At 39.0% G+C, this 22,874-nt stretch overlaps 1 protein-coding gene and 1 long non-coding RNA gene across 6 annotated transcripts in view; one reads left to right on the top strand and one right to left on the bottom strand.

Moving 5' to 3' along the window:
* Positions 1-22,874, top strand: part of LOC138845173 (uncharacterized) — a 196,232-nt gene that overhangs the window by 74,664 nt on the left and 98,694 nt on the right. The gene's annotated exons all lie outside the window — the stretch shown is intronic.
* The window catches only part of CDH6 (cadherin 6), a 144,176-nt gene continuing 123,250 nt past the window's right edge, over positions 1,949-22,874 (bottom strand). For 2 of the 4 annotated variants that reach the window (XM_008262090.4, XM_002714096.5), the window contains exons 8-12: positions 19,403-19,539; positions 15,629-15,750; positions 14,535-14,652; positions 14,132-14,383; positions 1,949-8,011 (exon numbers count right to left, since the gene is read on the bottom strand). In XM_008262090.4, the coding sequence (XP_008260312.1) occupies positions 7,521-8,011; positions 14,132-14,383; positions 14,535-14,652; positions 15,629-15,750; positions 19,403-19,539 (1,120 nt within the window). In that variant the 3' untranslated portion in view covers positions 1,949-7,520. Of the gene's footprint in view, positions 8,012-14,021; positions 14,384-14,534; positions 14,653-15,628; positions 15,751-19,402; positions 19,540-22,874 lie in introns of all 4 variants that reach the window. The other 2 variants (XM_051853547.2, XM_051853546.2) reach the window with 2 other exon arrangements.

The following is a 22,874-nucleotide window of genomic DNA, read 5'->3' as shown; positions in this document are numbered from 1 at the left end:
ACACACAAGTGCTCACCTGCATTTCGGAGCCTCTTGGGTTTCTAGTTTGGGGTTGTGTGACTGCATTCTACCTGACAGGGTTACCTTGGCGCGGTGTGCTGCAGACGGCATTGCTATGAGAGGAAGAAAGGCCCACCTCTAGAGCTACCCTGAACTTTGCCAGAGTGAGAAATAAACCGTATGGAGTTTTGGATTGTGGCCATTGTGGCTGTTAGGATTAGTTACTCTAATATATACATACTGGTAATTATTTCGGGGTGTGGTTTGTTTTGGTGCTAGGAAAGGGTTTCCCCTATCTGAATGCTTGCAGGACTCAGCTTCTTGACTATCACACTGCATTTTCTATGTTACCATTGGGTTAGGGAACTTTCCCAGTGTCCTACAGATTCTGGTGGCTCTGTCTTTGCCTCAGAGGTGCTGTAACCCTGCAGGTGGTACAGAGTTAGGGTTGGGGGTGTGTGTGCAGGGACTTGACTCTAGAGCATTGTGCATACTATTTGTACAATGCATGTGTCCTTCAAAAAGTAAATAAATATATGTATTCAAAATTGTTTATTTATTAGAGAGAGAGAGAGAGCTGACAGGTGAGCGAGAGGGACAGTTCATTCCCATTTGCTGGTTTACTCTCTAAATGGCAGCCAGTGGCTGGGACTGGACAGAGTTGAAGTCAGTGGTCAGTAGTTGAGTCTGAGTCTCAACTTCCTGAGCTATCAGTACTGACCCCCAGAGACTTCATTAGCAGGAAGCTGGAGTTAGGACACAGAGCTGGGACTCCAACCCAGGCACTCCAGTATGGGATATGGGTGTCTTAACTCTTGGCTTAACCACCAAGCCAAATGCTGGCCCCCATAATATATATTTTTGATCACATAATTTCCTTCTGTGGGTTTCTGCTTCTGACCCAGCTGACTTTAAACTTAATGTCAGAAGTGAAAATCCAAACCAAACCAAACCAAACCAAAACAAAAAGTTAGCTTCCATGGCTTTCAAGGTCCTTGTGTTCGATGCTATGTGACCAGTTACATTGCTTATTCATCCCTCTCTTTCCTCTTGGCCTCGCTGTTCTTTTGGATTTCTTGTCTAGTTACATCAATCCCAGTTATTCCTAAGCCTCTCCAGCCCCTCCACCCAGGCAGAACACTGTCATCTTCCTACAACGCTTCCCTCAGCACCACTCTGCAGACTTCTTCCCGTGGGTACCACCATTATGGGCTTATGACCTCACTTCCTCCTGAACCAGGAGCTCCCATGGAGGAGGGAAATGCGTCCCCATATGGCTTACTGTCGAATATTCCAGCGCACGCAGTGGGGTACCCACTATACAGGGAACCAAAGAATGAACAAAGGAAAATCTCCTTTGCAAAGCAATGAATTCTCTCAGTTAAAAAGTTATGAAACGGCCTCTGTAGAAAGGGGAGGCAGCTGAAAAGAGAACAAGCATGTAAAATATTACAGCTTTGAATATGCTAACAACATTTTATTTACTCATAGTATCAGATGGTTGGAAGAACTTGCTTCTGATTTCCATCTGATGTGGCTCTTGCTTTTTCTTTTGTTAAATCACAGATCCACGGACAGTTGTTTTCATGGGAGCGAAATAAACGATGGAGATTTGGGAGGAGCAAAAATATAGAACTGTCCTTTTTTATCTAAAGCAATTACCATGAGGATAAATAGCTTTCTTCTTAATACAGCCGCACCATAAATTACAGTGGAATTCTTCCTGTCCCAGCAGTAAGAAGTGTGCAGAGCAGTACCAGCGATGCGTCTTGCTGGCTGGGAGAAACTGTTGTTTACAAGCTAATTATTATAACAAGTCGGCTTTCCTTAGCTGTCTGAGAGGTTAGAACAGCAGATTCAGAAAGATAAAGTATGTCAGTGTGTATATTTAAAAAAAAATCTCTGTGCTAGCAAATGATGGTTTGGGAGAATTGAAAAAAAAAACAAGGTAGAAAAAAACCCAGTTTATTAAGGAATATCATATAAATAACTTGTTACAAAAATTGATTTGCAAAAGGCATATTTACTCTGTGAGAAATCACTTTTTCAATTGCATTCTTTTTAAATTTATAAGTCTAAGAAAACAAAGCAAAATAAAAGAAGCCATTTCAAGAAATGCGCATTTGCCATTTGACTACAACAGAAGGCCTGGCCACACAGAGCTGAAGGTAACTGTGGTGACCCCAGTCTTCTAATACGGAGACATTTTCATGGAAGCTGTGAAGTGTGGAGAGTCTCCCTAACTGGAAATGTGCATGGCGGCTCAGCAGGAAGCATTTTCCACCAGGCATCTCGTTGCCAAAGACATGAGCAACACTGAGAAAAACGACATGAACGAGGCACCCCGGTCGGTACATCTTCAAGGGTGGCATCAGGTTCAACTCATACATGAAAGTGTTTTTAATTAAAAACAATCAATACCAAAAAGCTTTTATTTTCTGGGTTGAAAAATCACAAGTCACAGTAGGAGAATGCCAAGTTGCCTTAGCTCAGTACTACTGAAGACACACATAGCATTTATTATAAGGCCTATCTTTACTCTCAAAGTGATGAAATAATCACAAACAAAACAGTGCAGTGAGTTTGAAGTGTTCCTGTGTTTCTTTTGAGCAGTTCCATTGTACATTTGCTACACAGCATTCCTCCTGAATGCGTAATAAGTCTATACATTTGATCCTTTAATAAACACTAAACTAATAGATCATAGGAAACTAAAAGCTTACAGAAGACATATTTACATAAATAGCATAGTCTCACAAGAAAGACCAAGGTCTCATTATAGTGGAATGCTTTTTCCACAACGCTAGGTCCATGCCTCATTTGTCAGATTAGCCCCAGTTGAGGAGAAATTTGAGTTTGTGGTCTATGAGTTTAAAAAAAAAATGGAATTAGAGCAAGTTGTAAAAGCTCTTTTGAAATTAATCTAATAACCCAGTGGCTGTTGGGCTAAGTGTCTCAGGCCTGTCTGAAATACAGTGGGTAATAGCCTTGGTTTCCATCTGACCTCCTTTCAACACGTTCATCTGCTGGCTTGGTTTGGCCACTGGTTCCCCCAAATTAAAAAATGAAAATGTATCATAAATAAGGTAATACAAAATGGGGAGTGGATTAAAGATTGTCTCTGCAATGCTTAAATTAAATCAACGATGCAGAGACCATAAACTCGTGGCTTTAAAAATGAGCTATTTCTTTATTAACTTTTAACAAGTGTGTGAGTCAATGTATTTCCTTTCCAAGAGTGTATTGCTCTCCACGTTAAATATGGCCAGGGCCTGGTATTTTTAGTAGAGAATTATCCCTTTAGAAAATCATTCCATAAAGATGCCAAAGGGAGATTAAAAATGCTGCAGCTGTAATAGCCACTGAACTTTTAAGGAGACCACGCTGTAATTCTGCATTCTCTGGAAAAGAAAGCTGCTTGTCAGCTTAGGAAACAGTCCATCTTCCTAAAGATTCACAAACCAAGGGTTAAGCTTTCTACTCTTGTGATCTGATAAAGAAGGCTGGGCTCTAGTGTTAACTCAGACATGGCAAGACCGCTTGCCTTTTGAGTCCCCTACCAGAATGTCACCATTCAAAAAAGATTAACACACAGAAATTAAAATTATGCTAAAATGATGCTTTTCAGAGGATACCCTTTAAATAGTGGGGATCATGCTTTTTAAGAGCGTTGTTCCAAAGTAATTATACTACTTCAAAACTAGTGACTAGGATAAGAGATTTGGTGGCTCTGTCCCTCAGTAGGGATGAATTTAGCTGATAAGCACAAGTGCCTGATTTAAATGCTGATTTACATCTGGGAACCAACTCTGGTCTCTCCTTTGAGCTGTGTACTTTTTATAGTGCTCAAGTAAATAGAATCTAGGAATGTCCCATTTGTAGTTTATGTCTCTCTCTCTCCTACTAGGAAATGTGCATTTCAAGGCAAAGCATTTGATGTAAGATACTGTTCAGCGAATCAGGACATCTAAAATTTATGTACTTAAAAATGAAAGTAATGAGAACATTCTGAAGTTATTTTGGATCCATAAAATTTGGATGCTCCTAGGACACAGATTCAATTTTGAAGAACTTCTTGCACAACTTTCCAGGAGCTGAAAAATGAGAATGAAACCACATATTTTTATACTGAGTTAAAATTGAATCACCATGTTTGTTCCGCCTGAAAATAGAATAATTTGGTGGCTGAACCTCCCTGGCGTCCCTCAAACTGTAAAGCCAGAAAAGTTCTGAAAAAAGAAAAAAAAATCACATGTTTACTCTGCCCAGATTCCCTCTCTTGAGTCTAAGGGACCACTGTTGATTTACTTAATTATCTGGGGACAAATGTTTCATCTCTCATTTGCTCTACTTACTTTTCTGGGGACAAATGTTTTTCAGGCTTTTCGGCAGAAATTGTCCATGCAATGGGTAAATGGCTTTAAAATTTCAGCTTGTTCCAGGGAATATGTTAGTGGGTTAGAAAAAAACCTCTTTCCTTAAGATAGAGGGGAAAAGTCAGAAAGGTCTAAACCACTTTGAAACAACCTGTGAAAGTCATCTGCCTAGGCTTCATGCATTTGGGTTTCTCAGTAGTTAAGGCAAATATTAAAATTTTGCTTCTTACAACTCTTTCCATCTCTCTCATCACCAGCATCTGAAATCGGAACACCAACATATGAAAACTGAGCTAAAAAAAGTTCTTTACTCCAGTAATCTTTCACATTGGTCTAGGACCTATAGCTGAAGAAAAAAGAGCTGCGCATGGAATGGTGTTTGGACCTGATATTTTAGAGAGAAGGAGGTGCAGGCAGGAGAATGACAGAACTGTGGCTGTCAGTTCTATGATGTTAGATGCTCGAGTTTTAATGATAGGAAAATACCACTCCAAGTTGATATTACAGGACCCTGGCAGGAAATATTCTGCTCTAGTCACAAATTATCCAATCTGCTGGAGATTTACTTCATCATCAACTTCTGTGGCAAGAGATTGAACAGGTAGTTCCGTGTTTAGTCCTATTTAGCATGCTGTTCTTAGCACACTGTATCACCTTCAGGCAGGGATAAAAAACCCTGCCGGTTACATCTCAGATACTCTGCTATACAACTGCTTATTTTCACTTAGAAGGAGAAAGTAAACCCTGGTTTGGAGACTTCTAGTGCTAACTCTCAGAAATTCCAGTTAATGGCGAAAGTTTGAAAAGATAACTTTTGATGATACTTTACTTTTTAGGGAACGTTCTTGATTCAGTTGTTACCTTGCATGAAACATAAGGATAGCATGTTCTTTAATTTCATAGTAAATCTTGTGATTAAGATGCTGTTCTATTGAGATAAATAACTAGTTATTTTTAATTAGCTTTGCTAAGCTATTTTTTTCAACACTTACCTGTGACTATGTTATATCTAGATTCATTACAGTGAAGCCCTCTTGTAGTGTTTTATTTGCATTTCTTAGTGACTCTGTGTGTGTGTGTGTGTGTGTGTGTGTGTGTATGAAGTACTAGAAAAAGAAAATCCTGGAAACAAGAAATAGTCTAAGGATGAAATATTTGTTAATTTTCAGGGCAGTCCATTACAAAATAGAAACCATTCAGGAAACGAAAAGAATAGTATGCTTATAAAAAGATTTCATTCTCATCGGGCAACCCAGAGTGCTACATTTCCCTTGCTTTAAAGGCGCCATGTTTACTTGCTGGATAGTATGCCTGTTGAAGACTTAGCAACAGTGTGTTTCCAAACAGAAAGTTAGTCCTGATAAGACATTAACCCCAAATGGAAATGACGCTGAGATTGTCTGAAGAAAATTAACATTAAGTTAAAAATGAATCCCTAAGACTAGTAAGTGAAGTCAGCCTATTCTTAAGTATATTTTATATATATATCATATGTATATATATATATGTACAGAGCCTGTTTTTCTTAAGTTTGCAAAACAAAGATGTTTTCATTACAGTACTTTGGAAATTTCTGATGACTGCACAATCTGAGGTTCTAATGATAAAAGCCATTAGAACAACCACATGAAATAAATGATTTGAACCTGACAGAAGGATTAGTTCAGTTCATTTAGGTCCTCCGGATCATAAGTGACTATGATGCTAATTGCATAATCAGAGAAATAATAGATTGGTGGATTTTACATTTCTTTTTCTGTTGTCCTTTGAGACCATTACTTTATCATTAATTCAAACACAGGGATGGCAGGGTTGCCATGGCAGCAAAACTAAAAACAGTGAAAAAATATTAATGCCTTTGAAAGTCAACTATTATTTTAATCACAATTTTAAACATTTTTTTTGAAGGGAATCTATTTTCCCTTTGTAAGCATCTTCTGAACATGGACTATGTAGGTTTTTCACCATGATCTCAATGTGTTGTTCATGTACACAGATGTTGTTACATAAGTAAGTAGATGTTTCTGGGTGTCAGGAGCTGGGTGCTATGTTCTAGGGTGGCTCTAACCTTTCCACTGAACTTTGAGGGTGAGGCTTGAATTTAATTTCATCTAACTTTACCAATTCAACTTAATTGTGTGAGAAATATCTGGTGAAGATGAATTATAATACTTCACACTGCTACTTTCAAGTATGATAGAATAATACTGATGAAAACTACAGACACGGAGTTAAATTTGTCTCAGAAAAATTCTCTCACGAACTTATAAACAGACTCATTTGTCATTAGCCTAACTAATAGTTGAAAGAATTTCAAGTGATATGTGATATATTTGGTGGCCAGAATATGCTAAATATTTCTTTTGTTGACATTACTAGCTATTTTCTCTTTCCCTTTAAATGATGCAGAAGCAAACTTTTGTTTGTCTAATGTATAACAGACTTGGGTTGGTGGCATGGAATGAAGCCTTGCTAAGTTTGTGTTGGTGGTGATGTCTTTTAGTGTTACCATTTAATCTGCTTCTATTCCTTTAGGGGAGAGAATCTTAAACATTGGTGGATTTGATGTTTGAAATAGTAGTTGGTGCCAGAAAAAGCTCTGGAATAGCAAACAGGATGGGCAAATGTCATTTTAGGTTCTTTGTGACAGAAACACACACCCTTATGTAGTTTATTACCGCCTTGTGCGCTGACATACCAGGAGCAACTCCACAGTTGTTCCCTTCTCTCTTCGTTTACTAAAATTATCTTTTTCTCATGAAAGCCTAACCCCTCATCCCACTGGCACGTGGAGTGTACGGTCAGAGCCGTCCGCTGGCCTGAGTCGGTGGAGTGATAGTGATAGTGAGCGTGCTCCAAAACTGCCCTCCGAGAGTAAAGGAGAGGGCAGCTCCCTGTGCCCTCCAGCTCGCACCTGCTGCCCTGACTTGGTTAACTGGATGCACTAAAAAATAAAAATCTGCCTCTTGGAAGCTCATAAAAGTGTACTAGAAAAAAGTCTCTAACGTTGGATCCACACGGACTGCAGCCATTGGCTTTTGGATCTGGTGGAATAGAGAACCCTTCACAGAGTACTGGATAAATAGAAAGAAACAGCCACGTCACATATTTCAGTGTCGTATTGGAAAATGAAAAGGCAACAGATTAGGAGTCTTTGTCACTGTCCACCCCTCCATACATATCTGCGAGCTTTTTGAATCGAGGGCCCCAGTCACTAAGGTAGTCGTAGTCCTGGTCTCCATCCGTGGTCACCGACTCCAGCGAGCTCAGGGAATCGGCCACTGAGCCGGTGCCTTCGTAAGCGTAGGTGGCCAAGGAGTCGTAGGGAGGAGCAGTGGGGTCCGTGTCATTTTCCTTTAACCTTTGGTTAATGAAATCTCTGACATCGGTGTTGTCGCGAGCGGTTGGAGTCCGTCGGGGTAGAAAAAGGGTTTCGGGCACGATGTCCCTGCGTAATTTGTTGTCCTCTATGGCTTCAGGATTCCTCAGGGTGCCGATATCAAAGGCCTGAGTGTCCTCTTCTCCACCACCTTCGTCGTTGTAACTGACAATGTTATCTCTGATGTCCTCTTTGGAAATGATCAAAGGTTCTTTTTTTCGCTGCCGCCTCAGAGCTGCAAACAACACCACTGTCACTGGAAGCAGAAAACAAAACAGAAAGAGAAGGGAAAGTTAATTTGCTACCCAATTAATGTCAGGAAGAAATACTGTGCTCAGATGTGAAGTTTTATAAGTTCTGTACAAAAGGCAGACTCAACTTTTATTTCTCTTAAGGATGCACTTGCCTCCATCCATAATCAAACCGGGAGCCAGGAGGAGATGGAGTAAATATTTGCAAGAAGGTTATGATTTAGGGAGAGGATGAAACATTGTCATAGTTTGTCAGTAGTTTCCTTTTGCTTTGAAATGGCAAGCCAGTTTCAAGGTAAGGTAAAATAAAATGATAATAGAAAGCTCAGCCATCGTAAAAGTACCGTGAGAAGAGTGCAAATTATGCCGAACACCTAAAAAGCTCTGAAACTGGTTATGCGGCCAAGGCTGGCACCTTCAGGGATGTGTTGAAGGGTTTGCATAACTCCACATCTAAAATAACTTTTGCACTATGCCTTCTTTTCTACTTTCTGAGACAAGTGTTAAATTAGTTTAAAACTCAAAGTAGAGATATGACTATTTGCATACAAAGTAGAGATATGAGTATTAGCACATCTTCCCAACATATAAAGTAGTGTTACAGGTAATACTTAGAGAGACCCAGAAAGCAATGAGAATTTTATTTTTCAAAGGTTCATGTTTCATAAGTTTGCTGCCCAGATTGTTTCTTCTTTTGATTTTTTTCCCCTCCTAACTCAAATTAGAGGCAAAGCAGAGATTATGTTTAAATAATTCCTGATCTTTCTTCACAGCTGGTTGAGTGAGTAAGACACAGCTAGCTACTGGTAGAAAGACACATCTATCTAGAAATGTATGGGTGGGAAGATAAAAACAAAGCAACAGCTTGAAGGGAAAAATGCCACCCAGGGAAGAAAATGCATTGTTAACCTGGGTTTGTCAAGGAAGTTTATGATAGGAAATACCAGTAACATCTCTTTACTGTCTCACCCATCACATGGCCCAGGGTTTATGAGCCAGGGAAATTGAATTATCACACCAAGAACCACAGAATAATGGCTTCTTTGTGGTAAGCATATCTGCCTATCTAATAGTGGGTGTATACATACCTACATGTGTATACATTACAATTTCAGACATTAATGATATGAATTGTTGTAACTGGTTTTCTCTTGAGAGCCTTCTGTGTGCCAAGCTTTGTGCTAAGTGCTTCACATGCTGAATCTCATTTCTTCATTGTAACAACTCTACAGAGCAGGTGCCATCATTATAACCCCATTTCACATAAGAGGAAATTGATGTTTTGAGATGTCATTCAAATGTAGGTTGGTCAGACTCAAACACCCACATTCTTAAGAGTGTTGCATGAAGCATGTTTGGGTTATAGACTGTTTCCAAGGGAAATGCAATTTTGCCATTTTGAAGTGTGTGGTTGTATAAATATACACACGCTACTTTGCTGCCAGAGGGTATCCTGGCATCTCATCTGTCACATCCACTGAAGGAATTCATTCATTCTTTCAAAACATAGTATGTAGTGAGTACTCTGCACCCTGTATGGTTCTAGGCACCGTCAATGGAAAACAACTGAGGAAGAGCCCTGCCCTAACAGGGTGGGCAGGGGTGGTGGAGGCAGCACTTGGATGGAGATGTGAAACAAATGCTGTAAACAATAAACAAGGAAGGTATTAGAAGATGAGGAGTAGAACATAAACAAGAAAAGGTAGAGCAGAATAAGGAAGGTGGGGAGTGATTCTGTGTGTGTTTGAGGGGAAGTCTATGCTTTTTGGGCAAATTTCACATCATTTGAGCAGAGACATGAAGAGTTATCCAAGAGCTTTCTTCTGGCAAAGAGGAAAGACCCCAGATGTGTGCCTGGTGTGTTTGAGGAGAACCCAGGATTCCTGTGACTGGCTAGAGGGAACTAGGCAGTGGTGGAGAGAAGAGAGTGGACCCTTCCCCTGGACCCTTGGAGGCTTCTGTATACCCTTCACCTCTATGCTGGGAAGTGGGAATTGGGGGGCAGGGAACCATAGGGCCTTGGGCAGAGGGATGCCCATGATCTACCATTTATTCTTATTTCTGGTGTGTCCAATGGCATGGATTTGCAAAACAGAAGGCTGTAAGTAAGGATGGCCTTTGGGATTATAGAAGAGCATCAAGCCAACTCTCTTTCCAAGAATTCAGCTGTGCTGCACATGGGCTCTTTCAGTCATTTAAGGCAGAATAGCAGCCTTTTATCATTTCTTAAATTTTCTCCAGCTTGGGGACCTATGTTTTTAATTTTAGTTATATGCACACCTGAAAAGAAAGGGTACAAAAATTCAAAGACATTTAGTCATGACTTAATTCTTTGACAGCTAAAACTGCCCACATATTTTCTTATAAGCCTGATGCACACTTGAACAGAATTTCTTGAGAATGTAATTAACTAGAAGGTAGATGTTTCTCAGGTAAACTTTTATAAACTTGAGAGCGCGATTTCTAAGCACATGAAGCAAAAACAGGAAAGTAATGCATTGATAAGGTGCCTTTACCAAGGATTGAGCTTCTCTTTCCTCTATTCTCTTGGAACTAGAGGACAGCAATAAGATTTACCTTTAGAGACCAGGGATCTTGGGCCATTTTGTGTTCAAATGCCATCATAAAACTAGAAGACCAGTAGATCTATATGAGCTTAAATGTATAAAAGAAAAGTGATAACACAATACTCCACATTGTTGTCAGGAATGAGTTAATACCAAAGTACTTCAAAAAGTTAATGGGAACTAGGATTCCAATAATAAGTTTATTTTGATGTGAAAAATTTTAAAGTGTATGCATACACAGGAGCTTCAGAAAGTTTCAGGAAAATGCATATAATCTATGCATTAAAAACTATGCATGGATTTCAAAATTTTTTGCACCAAAATAAACTTATCTTTAATTTATTAAAAAATTATGTATTTTACCAAAGTCATCCCACTAGTCAAAGTGATCAGTTTCAGTTCATAATTGATCATAATGATAGGATTAAGAGTCAAAAGGATCACATAAACAAGACTAATGTCTGCTAATACTAACTGATAGAATTAAAAAAGGAGAGAACGATGCAACATGGGAAGTGGGATACACAGCAGACTCATAGAATGGCAGATGTCCCAAACAGCACTCTGGCCTCAGAATCATCCCTTAAGGCATTCAGATCTGGCTGAAGAGTGCATGAGAGTATTTTAGGCATGGAAAGCCAAGACACTCTGGAAAAAATAAATAAATAAAAACACCTAAATGAAAGATCTCTGCGAGTGAGATATCTTCAGAAAGAACAGGCCATCAAAGAAGGAGGTACCTTTCTCTGAAGGGAGGAGAGAACTTCCACTTTGACTATGACTTTATCTAAATAAGATTGGAGTCGGCAAACTCAAAAGGCTTCCATAGCCTTGGCAACTCATGACAAGAGCCTGGGGTGATTACTGATGCCATAAACGGGAGTGTCTATTGTTAAGTCAACAACAGGAGTCACTGCACTTACTCCCCATGTAGGATCTCTGTCCTAAATGTGTTGTCCAATGTGAATTAATGCTATAACTATTACTCAAACAGTACTTTACACTTTGTGTTTCTGTGTGGGTGAAAGCTGTTGAAATTTTTACTTAATATATACTAAATTGATCTTCTGTGTATAAAGATAATTGAAAATTAATCTTGATGTGAATGGAAGGGGAGAGGGAGCAGGAAAGGGGAGGGTTGCAGGTGGGAGGGAAGTTATGGGGTGGGGGAAGCCACTGTAATCCAAAAGCTGTACTTTGGAAATTTATATTTATTAAATAAAAGTTAAAAATTATGTATTTGATAAATAAAAAATGAGAGAGAGAGAGAGAAATAGCACCCCATTAAGTGATTCATCCCACAAATGCCAATACTGCTGGGGCTGGGTAAGAGCTGGAGCCCTAAGCTGGGATCTCAAAGTAGTTCTGTCATGTGGTAGGGACCCAAACGCTTGAGTCATCACTGCTGCCAGTCAGGGTCTATATTAGTTAGATTCAAGAGTCAGAACTGGGAATCAAACCCAAATACTCTGATGTGATATATACATGTCTTAACCAGCATCAACCCCTAGATCAAATGGCTGCCCCTAAACTTATCTTTTAATTTTATTTTTCCATTAACTTTTTGAAGTATCCTGGTTAATCTGAAAGTTTTGCCAATGTTAAAGCACCATATGGACATGAGATGTAGTAGGTTAGTTATTTCTATTGTTGTTTTATTTTTGTAAAATACCAGATGCCACACGATCCACTTTTTTGACTCCAGATTTCCTTGAATATCAATGTGCTTTTCTTCTCTTACAGACTCTCAGATTCATCTCCTCTTTCTTCAGCTGTCCCATTTCACGTCTGGAAATTGACTTGCCTTCTATAACTTCACAACATAGAGCACAGTTTGGAAGCCCTGCTTCTTTGTGAGAGAAGAGCTAGCTTGGAACTTAGTCCTACCACCTGTTAGATGTGTGACTTGGCTACGTGATTCCACATCCTGGGGACTCAGTTTTCATATTTAAGATGCAGATAAATATACACCAGATGGCTCTGTGGATTAAGTATGAAAAAAAATTTGCAAAGCACCTTGCACCCTGTCTGGCCTATGGTGTGAACCTGGTAAAGGTTAAATTCCATTTTCCTCCTTTTTTATTAGGTAACGTTTTCCAGAGAGACCAGACAGGATGTGGGTGGCACTGAGGCCAATTAGCAGAAGTGAAGAGACAGTGAATTCATGGCATGAGGGAAGTAAAAAGGGAAGATAGAGTTGGTTGGAAGAAAAAGGGGAGGATAGAATGGATAGATGATGAGGGAAAGGAAGAAACATCTCCCTCAGATGAGGATCCACTCTCTTTCCATGGATCACCACAGGGCTACTACTTGAGGACTTCCCCACCAATGTAGGGCGCCTAAAAAGAACCCTTTTGATCAAAAAGAACATTCATGCCCTTCTCCAAAGGAATTTTTGCAGACTCACACCATTAGAAACACTGATTTGTCTTTGCACACTGTCAGTTTTTATTTATCCTCATATCTTAAAATACTTTTCCCAAATCTTAGTTGACAAAGAGAATCACAGTTCTCTGGTTGAGTTTCAAGGCTTCTGCTATAATTAGCGAGGTGGAATGGGAATGTGAAGTTCTTGAGCAGGGATCCCTTGGCGTTTGTTCTTTTCTTGGAGAAATGTAGGTCCTCCTTGATGCTTCTCAATGTCATTCTGTCATCGTCTTTTCAGAAAAGTTTTCCTCCTGGTCATCTAGGTTAACTCCAACTTCTTACTCTGTTTTTCTTTGTGTAGATAAGTTTTACAGATCTTGCTTTTATTTTTGTAAGGGTTTTATTAAGTAACATTTGTATTCTCAGCTCCCAAAAGGTCAAAGACCTTTTGGGCAATTTGAGTTCAATGTAGAGCTAATTTGTTGGCTGGTGGTAGAAATTACATTGAAATCATTGTTGGGCTATGAATTTCACTTTCTTTGGCATCCCAGATTTATCTTCTTAGTCAGTTATTTAGTGTTGAGAGTCTGAGATATGAGTATAATAGACATTATGTGGCAATCAGAGAGCAGTGCTAATAAGGTAGTCATTTACGTGGGTGGATTAAAATAAGTCTACCAGGCTATAGAAAATTTCATAACTTTTTTTTCCTGTAGGAAAGAGAAAAAGTCATCACACTCCTCTTCCCACTCTCCCATTGATCTTTAAACTTTACCTTTGTAGAAAGGGCCTTCACCATATACTCCATGCCGGGTGACTTTCACTTTTTAAAATTTAACAATGTTTGCTAAGTTAAATATTAAACAACAAATGAAATGAAAAGGGCATATTTATATTGCCCTTAAATCCTTCTGAGATTCATTCCCAGTCTGATAAACAAGAGATTCTTTTGGCGGAATGATTCCCAGGGCAAGCAAAGACATGGGTAAGTTTCACATCTGTTCATTCTCCAAAGCCATTTTCAAGCAAAAATGAGTTCATAATTGAACAACACAGATTCTCAGCATTTGACTCTACTCACCTAGAGCAGGCTGTAAGCTTTAATGGGGGAGACGGAAAAATCTAGAGTGTCACAGTAACAGTGTGTGCCCCTCACCAAGGGGAGATAGGATGCAGGGAGAAGCAGTTTACCTAGTAGGATCACGATGCACAGAAGGATGGCAACCAGAGCCCCCGTGCTCAGTCCCGTGGGGTGGATGAGGGCCTCAGCATGGCAGGACTGCATGTTCCCATGGTGGTCACATGCACAGACCCGGACAGTCACTGTCCCAGTGCTGCTTTGGACTGGGTAGTCGTTGTCTGAAATGACCACAGGCAGGAGATAGGTGCTCATCTCGTGTCTGTTATAGCCATTTTTCCGAGTTAGGATTCCTGCGGTGTTGTCTGGAACCAGAAAGCAAAGTGGTGAATTTGTGTGGATGTGGCATCATGTATTGGATCAATTATGATGGGAAATATATGTGTATACACACACACTGACACACACAGAGATTTGGATCCTATAGATAACTATAGGTAACTTGAGCTTGTTTACCTTTGTTATCTTGAATGGTAAAGTTTGAGCCAATGGCTGCTTCAGGGGCCAATGAGAATGAGAATTGGTGCCCACTGTATGGGTCGTCCTTGTCAACAGCACGTAGGGTCTGAATCAACTATAAGAAAAGCCAAAAAGCTACTATAAAGTTTTGCTAACTCAATAATGTTTCTTACGCAGTTTTGTAGTAAATTGCTTAACTGAAGGATTTTAAATTTTAATTAAAAACAATAGCCTTTGAAACAATACAATGAATCTGCTCTATTAGAAAAAGTTGATGGGTTAGAAAGCTGTATAGAAAGGATAACTGTTGTTCAGGGCTGTCCTGTGTGAACATCAAAGTGCCTAGATGTTCCCACATATTGCTAGGGAGCAAAATCACCCTGGTGGAGAAACATGGTCTTAGAGTGATTCAGTAGATTCAATATCACAATGATCTATGACAGCATTGTAACCTAACAAAATAGGGGCACTCCTTGGGACAGCCTGTTCAGAAAAGCAATCTTGGCATAAACAGAAGCTATCAGATGGCAAAAAGCTAAAAAGCCAATGAAGATACAAAACACAGTTAACTGCAGCTTCCCACTTGCTCCTGTACTTTAGCAGTGAATAAACTGTGACATAATTGTATATTACTGGCAGCAAAGACTTATTGCAGGTAGGGACAAATGTGTAAAATAGTAAAACACTCATGAATTTGTATTACTTGTACAGATGGGCAATGTAAATAAGTGAAACTATGAATTATAGGCAATTGCAAAAATATATTCCAGTTATTACTCTCAAGTACATATGGTAATTAAACTATCTGTTCACCAATAAAGAGTTTTCCAATAAAGCTGCGACTAATCTATTTTAATGAAAGTTAAGATGAATTTGGAATCTGCATCTGTCTTGGAGACTGATGAACTTCCAGTTCTTAAAAACTGTTTGCTCTCTTACACAAGTTAAACACTCATACTCGTTCTTATTTATAGTATTAATTTTCTTAGCATTCCCTTCATAGATAATTCAAAACTAGCCCTCAGCTCTGTGTATCACCTGAATTATTAGAAGGGCTAAATTAATCCGTCTCTCCTTCCTAGGAAACTCACCTGGTCTGCCTTTGCTTTCTCACAGACGAAGGTTTCGTAGAACTCGGCAAATTCTGGGGCATTGTCATTGACGTCTAGAACTTTAATATATAGAGGTACTCTGCTACTTTGCTTTGGATTATCTGTCACATACAAGAGAAAGAAATAAGCATTTGTATGCTGCTCGCCAATCTCCTTTAAATAATATTCATTCACTCATTCTTCTGCCCAATTCTCCAAAGCTGCTCTAGGTGCTATAGGGCATTAAGTACCCATGTGATTGCAAGAAAGTAAAATTAGATTGCTTGGTATTTTTTTTTTTTTTTGACAGGCAGAGTGGACAGTGAGAGAGAGAGATGGAGAGAAAGGTCTTCCTTTTGCCGTTGGTTCACCCTCCAATGGCTGCCACAGCTGGTGCGCTGCGGCCGGCGCACCGTGCTGATCCGATGGCAGGAGCCAGGTACTTATCCTGGTCTCCCATGGGGTGCAGGGCCCAAGCACTTGGGCCATCCTCCACTGTACTCCCTGGCCACAGCAGAGAGCTGGCCTGGAGGAGGGGCAAGTGGGACAGAATCCGGTGCCCTGACCAGGACTAGAACCCGGTGTGCCGGCACCACAGGCGGAGGATTAGCCTATTGAGCCGTGGTGCCGGCCCTTGCTTGATATTTTTGGAGTTGGTTATACCTGACAGAAATGCCAGGGAGAAAGAAATGCTTGTGTTGATATACTACAACTGTGTAATAAACCCCAAAGTAACACAATCGAAAGAAAGGCATTGTGGAGGTAGGTTTTCAAGGCAGCAAGCAGATGGGAAAAATATGGCCAAAAGGAAAAAGATTGGAAATGAATAAACCAGCAGGAGATGAAAAAATTGTTTGTCTTGGGTTTTCAGTTTGAATATTGAATGCCTGAGTGCTAGATTTTGTGCTAGGTGTTCACTATGTGATCTTCATTCATTCTGATAAACTTCTGAGGTTGATAGAGTTATTGCTCCCATTTTATATATAAGAAAACTGTTGCAAAGAGAAGTTCAGTAATTTATCTGTGTTCATGGAGACAGTAAGGCATATAACCTAGATTCAGACTTGGGTCTGTCTGACTCTAAGACCCAGGGTGTTCTTCCAGAATAATGATATAAGGAGTACTTCAAAAATTCATGCAAAAGGTGGATTATGGATTATGGATTATGGATTTCATTTTTTGCACCAAAATAAACACATCCTTTGATTCCATTTTTTCCACAAACTTTTTGTTTATGCCTGGAGAGTGGAGGATGAGTATGTTGTCTTCTGTGATAATCTCCTGGATAGTGAGGAGAACAGATCCTAGTGTAAGAGGAGTTGGAATCTTGGCTCGTTCTCACTCACTTCACTCATACATTTATCTGTTTACTTAATAAATACTTAAAAGCTTTCAACAAGTCAGCCCTTAGCCCAGGATATGGAGCCCTACTGAGGGCCTTTCCCAGAACAGGAACCAGTTCCTAGACTGTAAGTTGGCTCCTGAAATGTTCAAACACAGAGACTCATGAAGTTTTTACTGTATGATAATTTTTATGTATTATTTCATAAGTGTTTTAATATTAAAAAATAAACAGTGATCATCTAATATCTACTGTGTGCTAGCCATTAGTCGGGATGCTGGGACCACAGGGAACACAGTGAAGACATTGTTTCCTGAAGCTTTGTTCTAATGGGAGTAGACAAACTGGAAACACATAAAAGTATTCTGCAGCAAAAGGTACATGCTATGGAGACATTAAACAGAGAGAAAATGGGGTTGAGAGACACAGAGGTGCTCTGACGAACTGGATGCCTAGGGATGACCCCTTTGATGAGATGTCATTTGCCCAACCAGAGATATGAATGATGAGAAAGATGAAGCCATGTGAATATTTCTGGCTCTTCAGGTAGAGCAGAGAGCAAGTGCAAAGGCCTGGAGAGGGAGTGATCCAGAGTTACTCAAGCTCTGGCCTTCTGTTATATCACAAGCCATTCAGAAGTTTGGACAATAGGATTCTTAAGATCTCTGGCATCTGTGATTTCACTCATACCATTCTCACAAAGAGCTGCTGAATATGAACTTTTAAGAAGTCTTATTCTGGGATTCAGTTGCACAGTAGGGATACTATAGGTAATATTGATATAGTGTGTGTTTCTATATTTAAAAACCAGAGGATAGAATTTTGAATGTTTTCACCATAAAGAAATATATAATATACATGTTATACAACATATACATGTACCAAAAAATCACAAAGTACCCCACAGAGATGTGCAGTTTTTCTGTGGGGGTTTTAAAAATATGTTAAAAAGGTCTTAATCACTAATCTTTTCAAATACATTTCAGCAACATTAAATCTTAGAAAAAGAAATTTTCAGGCACAATGCTTAAAATATTTATGAAATGACTATTTCAATAAAAAGCAAAATTTCTTGATGTTATTTAAAAATGGTCATTTTGGGACTGGCGTTGTGGCATAATAGGTTAAGCCACCTACTGCAATGCTAGTGGGAGTCATGGTTGCTCCACTTCTGATCCAGTTTGCTGCTAATGGCCTGGGAAAGCAGTGGAAGATGGCCCAAGTGCTTGGGCCCCTGCACCCACATGGGAGACCTGGAAGAAGCTGCTGGCCCCTGGCTTTGGTCTGTTCCAGCCTTGCCATTGCATCCATCTGGGGAGTAAAACAGTGGATGGAAATTCTCTTTCTCTTTCTCCCTCTCCCTCTTTGTAACTCTGCCTTTCAAATAAATAAAATAATTTTTTTAAAAAAGTTCATTTTCAGTGGGAAATAATCTTGTGCTTTTAAAGCCCTCAGAGTCCTTTCTTACTGGTATCCTCATTAGTCCCTTGGCAAAAACTCTGAAGAGCAAATTCCTACCTAAAAATGTCTACTGAGGCATCTTTTTCACTTTGCTTTTGTCTGTATTGTCTTTCATTGTTCTACCCGATATCCTTCAGCCACTTCACAGTCTCATGTGTTTTCCATTTTACGTGGACTATTTCACACTGGATACCCAACTGAGATGACAATTTTTAGAACTTTAATATTAACCCTCCCAAATAAGCTGTTATTTAGGTCTATTTTTAAACATCAAAGTACTATTTTGAATACCATTGTTTCTTTAAGTACATTATTCCTACATTGTTTATAATACACATTCATTTTCATTGTGTATAATTGATTTATTTGAAGCATTCTTTTGCCTCTAGTTTTCCTTGCCTTAGGTTTCATGGGGACTAGTATAAATTCATTGTAAACATTTTATTGATTAATTAGTGGTTTGTATTGCTTACTTTGGTGTAGCACAGAAAAGTAAGGATTTGTATCTCTTATTTCTATAAAGATTTTGAAATATAAATTTTGTTGAAAGCTGGAGAATGAATCACCAAAAGATTTCTAAATAATGCCTATATTTTACAATGTATGTGACCACCTCTTTTGTCCCGCCCCCATACATAATCTCCCCTCCCCAGCTTTTTGGGTAACACTCTGATTTTTAAGCTTTTAGGAATCAAATACAACAAGTACAATTTAATCCCATTGGAGGGATGTCAATTTATTGTCTCTCTAGTGCAGAATTTCCATGGTTGTCTTTGCACTTATGAATGAGTGAACCTACACATTTCTAGAAGAAACATAATTGCACATGATGCGAGGGCCCTTTCCCTCAATATGTGTGACGCAGCAGGATCATCAGTACGTGGTAATTGGTTTCCACCATGCTCCAGCAGCCCTTGCTGGGACACTCACTCCATCAGTCAGAGACAGCGGCTGTACTAGGGTGGACTTACTAATCTCTGTCGCTATCACTGTAATGTTGTGCCACAGCAGTGTTTCTCGGTCCAGAAGTTTCGATGTAAAAATGGAACCATTTCCAGAATCAATGTTGAATATTCTGTCCATATCCGTGTGTCGATCCACAGAATACCTGAAAATGCAGAGTAGAGTTTAGAAAGACTGTATATTTGCTGTTCTTACATCCTGTAACTATTCCTGGAATATATGCTAAATGTTTTTTTCCTACTTGTAGTACATATTGAATATCTATAACTTCACAGTAAATAAGGTATTCTGAGCAATTAGTTGTTTGCTGATGAGGTCTTAGTAGTAAACTCACTAGACAAGTTACATGATTTTCAGGATCATCAATAAAGTTCCTTTTTTAAAAATATGTAACTTGGATCAAGTTTAAATGGTGATTCTTTGTCGCTCCCCGTCTTCATGGGGGAACGACACTAAGCCCTGCCTAGGCTTCATATCCGAGTCACGGCACCATTATGTCGCTCCCCCTCTTCGTGGAGGAACGACACAGGACCCTGCGCTGTTCTTTCGTCTGCTCGGCCCTCCCCGGGTTTGCTGCTGGTTCTTCCCGGGTTGGCTACTATCCCTTCCACCTCCGTGGAAGGGCAGTTCCCCCTGGCCGCATTCCCCACTTCCGCAGGGGAGCGGCACACCGCCGGCCGGCTTTCTCGGGGGCTGCACGGGTTCCCTTAGATGTTCCCCATAGATGTTCCTGGTGCATGCCGTCTCTCTCCTCCTTTATAGTCCTCCTCCACCAATCCTAACTCGGCTGCCCACACGCCGAGTACGCTGCTCTCCTCCAATCAGGAGCAAGTCCTACAGTTTATTAGTTGAACTGGAGGCAGCTGTGCGGAAGCTGTTTACTTCTCTCCCAGCGCCATATTGTGGGAGAGCAGATGCATAGAATAAGTCCTAATTCGAGTAACTTAGTCTAGTCCGGATTGCTCCCCACAATTCTTAAAATTTTAACTCGAGCTTTTAGAACATCAGAATGTGTGTGTTTGTATGCTTATGTAGTATATTGGCTATTTTTCTGTTATCCATTTTATTTTAAATATCATACTTTTGAAAGATGCAAAAAATGATTAGTGTGGCCAAGGTCATGGAGGCGGGAAAGAGAGATAGAGGGTGTGACTGGAGAGGCATCCAAACACAGACTGCAGAAGAATGGGCTGGCAATGGTTAGGAGTTGGACTTTATTCTAAATGCAATGTGAATCTATGAAAGGGTTCCAAACAGGGAAGTGTCACAATCTAAATGATATTTAACAAAGGTCACTGGGTGAATTGAGGAGAATAGTTGGGTGGTGCTGTCACAAACTGATGGAAAGACAGAGTGAAAAACAGGATTTAGGGAAGCTCATGAGTTCTGTTTTTGATAATGATGGGGCTGAGGTGCTTGAAGAAAGTCCAGGAGGAGAAACTTAGTCTGCAGCTTGAGATAAAGAATTAGACTGACAACCCAGATTTCCTACTCAGCTGTCTGGAAAGTGATGCCCAGTGAAGGGAGAAAAACATTAAGGACAGGATTATGTAAAGGACCCAAGGGGACACAGAGACCCACAGGGGCCAGGATAGTACCTGGAGCAGAGTAAGAACCGGATAACCATTTGAAAAGAGAGTTTGTAGGAATTCAAAGACAACCAAGAGTGGTATCTTAGAAACCAAAGAAGGGCAGTCTTCTACCCCGAAACGGATGGAAGACTGGTAGATTCTGAGAAATGTTATAAGTTTATTACTAGTTTTTAGAATATCCATGGAAGGGGAAATATATGTGTACATTTATGAGTGAGAGAAGGCACTGAAGAGAAAACTCTGAGGCAAGTTATTATGTTAAGGCCATTAGGAAAAACATTTCCCACTTCAGCTAGATTCTCAAAGAATACTATGATAGGAAGTTTTAAAATGTCGGCTTGGTAGAAATATAATTAAATAAATGGTCTAACTACTCAGATACTCTAGAATTATTATAACTATTCTAAAAAAAGTTATTAATTTTCAATAATATAAAATGTCCAACATTCTATTTCAAGTCATTATTTTTGTTTAAAATATAAAGTTATAATTAACACTATACTTTCATAATAAAATTCATTTTTGTCATCTAAGTAGATGCCTAAATAAAATAGACAATGAATTATTGTAGACTATTTAAATCCAACCTTAAAGAGAATTAATGAAGTTCACAATTGTGCTGGAATTTTAGTTTCATTGTATATAAACTAATGTGTTAATACCAGAAAGACTGAAATAAATAAAACAGCTATTTTTAACCTTTATTAAGAATTTAGGTAACCATATTGAACTTACTTCACTACCTTTCTTAATTTTTAATTTGAGAATGATAAATATTTATTATATTCAGTTAATCACCAAAAAGAAAAATCTCAGTATTCACAGACTTTGTGAGAAGTTTAATAATTACCTACAAGCATATCTTTCCCCTCATGAGAAAAGTCAAACTTAAGGTTTTTTGCTCATTGTGTTTGTGAGCTTTTACAATCATAAACAGCAGAGATATCTTTTCTTCCTCCTATAGTTTTAAGTTTTAACAGTAATCACACTTTTCCATCAAGGTTAAGGGGTGAGATTTAGGTGACAGCAAGCTTTGATTTCAAGGAGAAATTAGCTGTTCATAAAATATTAATATTGTATATTATTTTTCCCTAATTGTGAGATTTTTAAGTTAGTGGAAAACCTAAAATGCCTACATTGTTTCGGAAAGATGCTTGCACACAAAGCCTTACTTATTTGTTGTTTTCTTTCCAAAGTAATCTCAATTTATATCAATTTATATCCACTCTCATTAATGGTGATCATCATGGATCAGGACCAGAGTGCTCAATCTCATCATGATTACAGCAGATCTTCTGCTAGGTAGCTCCTGCCTTTTTTTCTAGGACTTCATTGCATTCCGTAATTAAATAATTTGTCTTCTAGCATATCTTCAATTCAGGGGGATTTGTAGTTGGAGAAAGGAAGTTGTGTTTACATGTAAATTTTTCATAATATGTATTTATAGCTACATAAGTTTCTTTCATAGAAATCAAAGAGTATTCGTGGTAGAGTTTCTGGCAGAAAATGATTTTATGTGATTAAAAAATTAAAGATTTGTGCCTGCATAACAGTAAGTTAGCATTTGGGGGAAGAATTCTCTCAAGTTAATTGTACACCTAACATACTGTCTAGCTCCTAGCAGGTCAATATATATGTCTTGAATAACCAAAACCTATGCATGGATGTACTTTCCAGTATAAGAACAAGTTTAATCTTATAAAAGAAATCACTGGAACAAGCATATATGCTAATATATCTATGCATATTTCTCACCTTAAATCTATATCTGTATACTAAATCCATATGTACTATGGGAAGGCTGGTAGCAAAAAAAGATTCAAAATTAGATGGCAACCAACCTAATCCGACAACCTAAGTACTTCCTTTCATAAAACATAGAATAATA

Source organism: Oryctolagus cuniculus, chromosome 14 (genome assembly GCF_964237555.1).
Source record: "Oryctolagus cuniculus chromosome 14, mOryCun1.1, whole genome shotgun sequence".
Classification (NCBI taxonomy): domain Eukaryota; kingdom Metazoa; phylum Chordata; class Mammalia; order Lagomorpha; family Leporidae; genus Oryctolagus; species Oryctolagus cuniculus.
The sequence above is the reverse complement of the archived record's forward strand: the minus strand, read 5'-3'. Positions and strand labels throughout refer to the sequence as shown.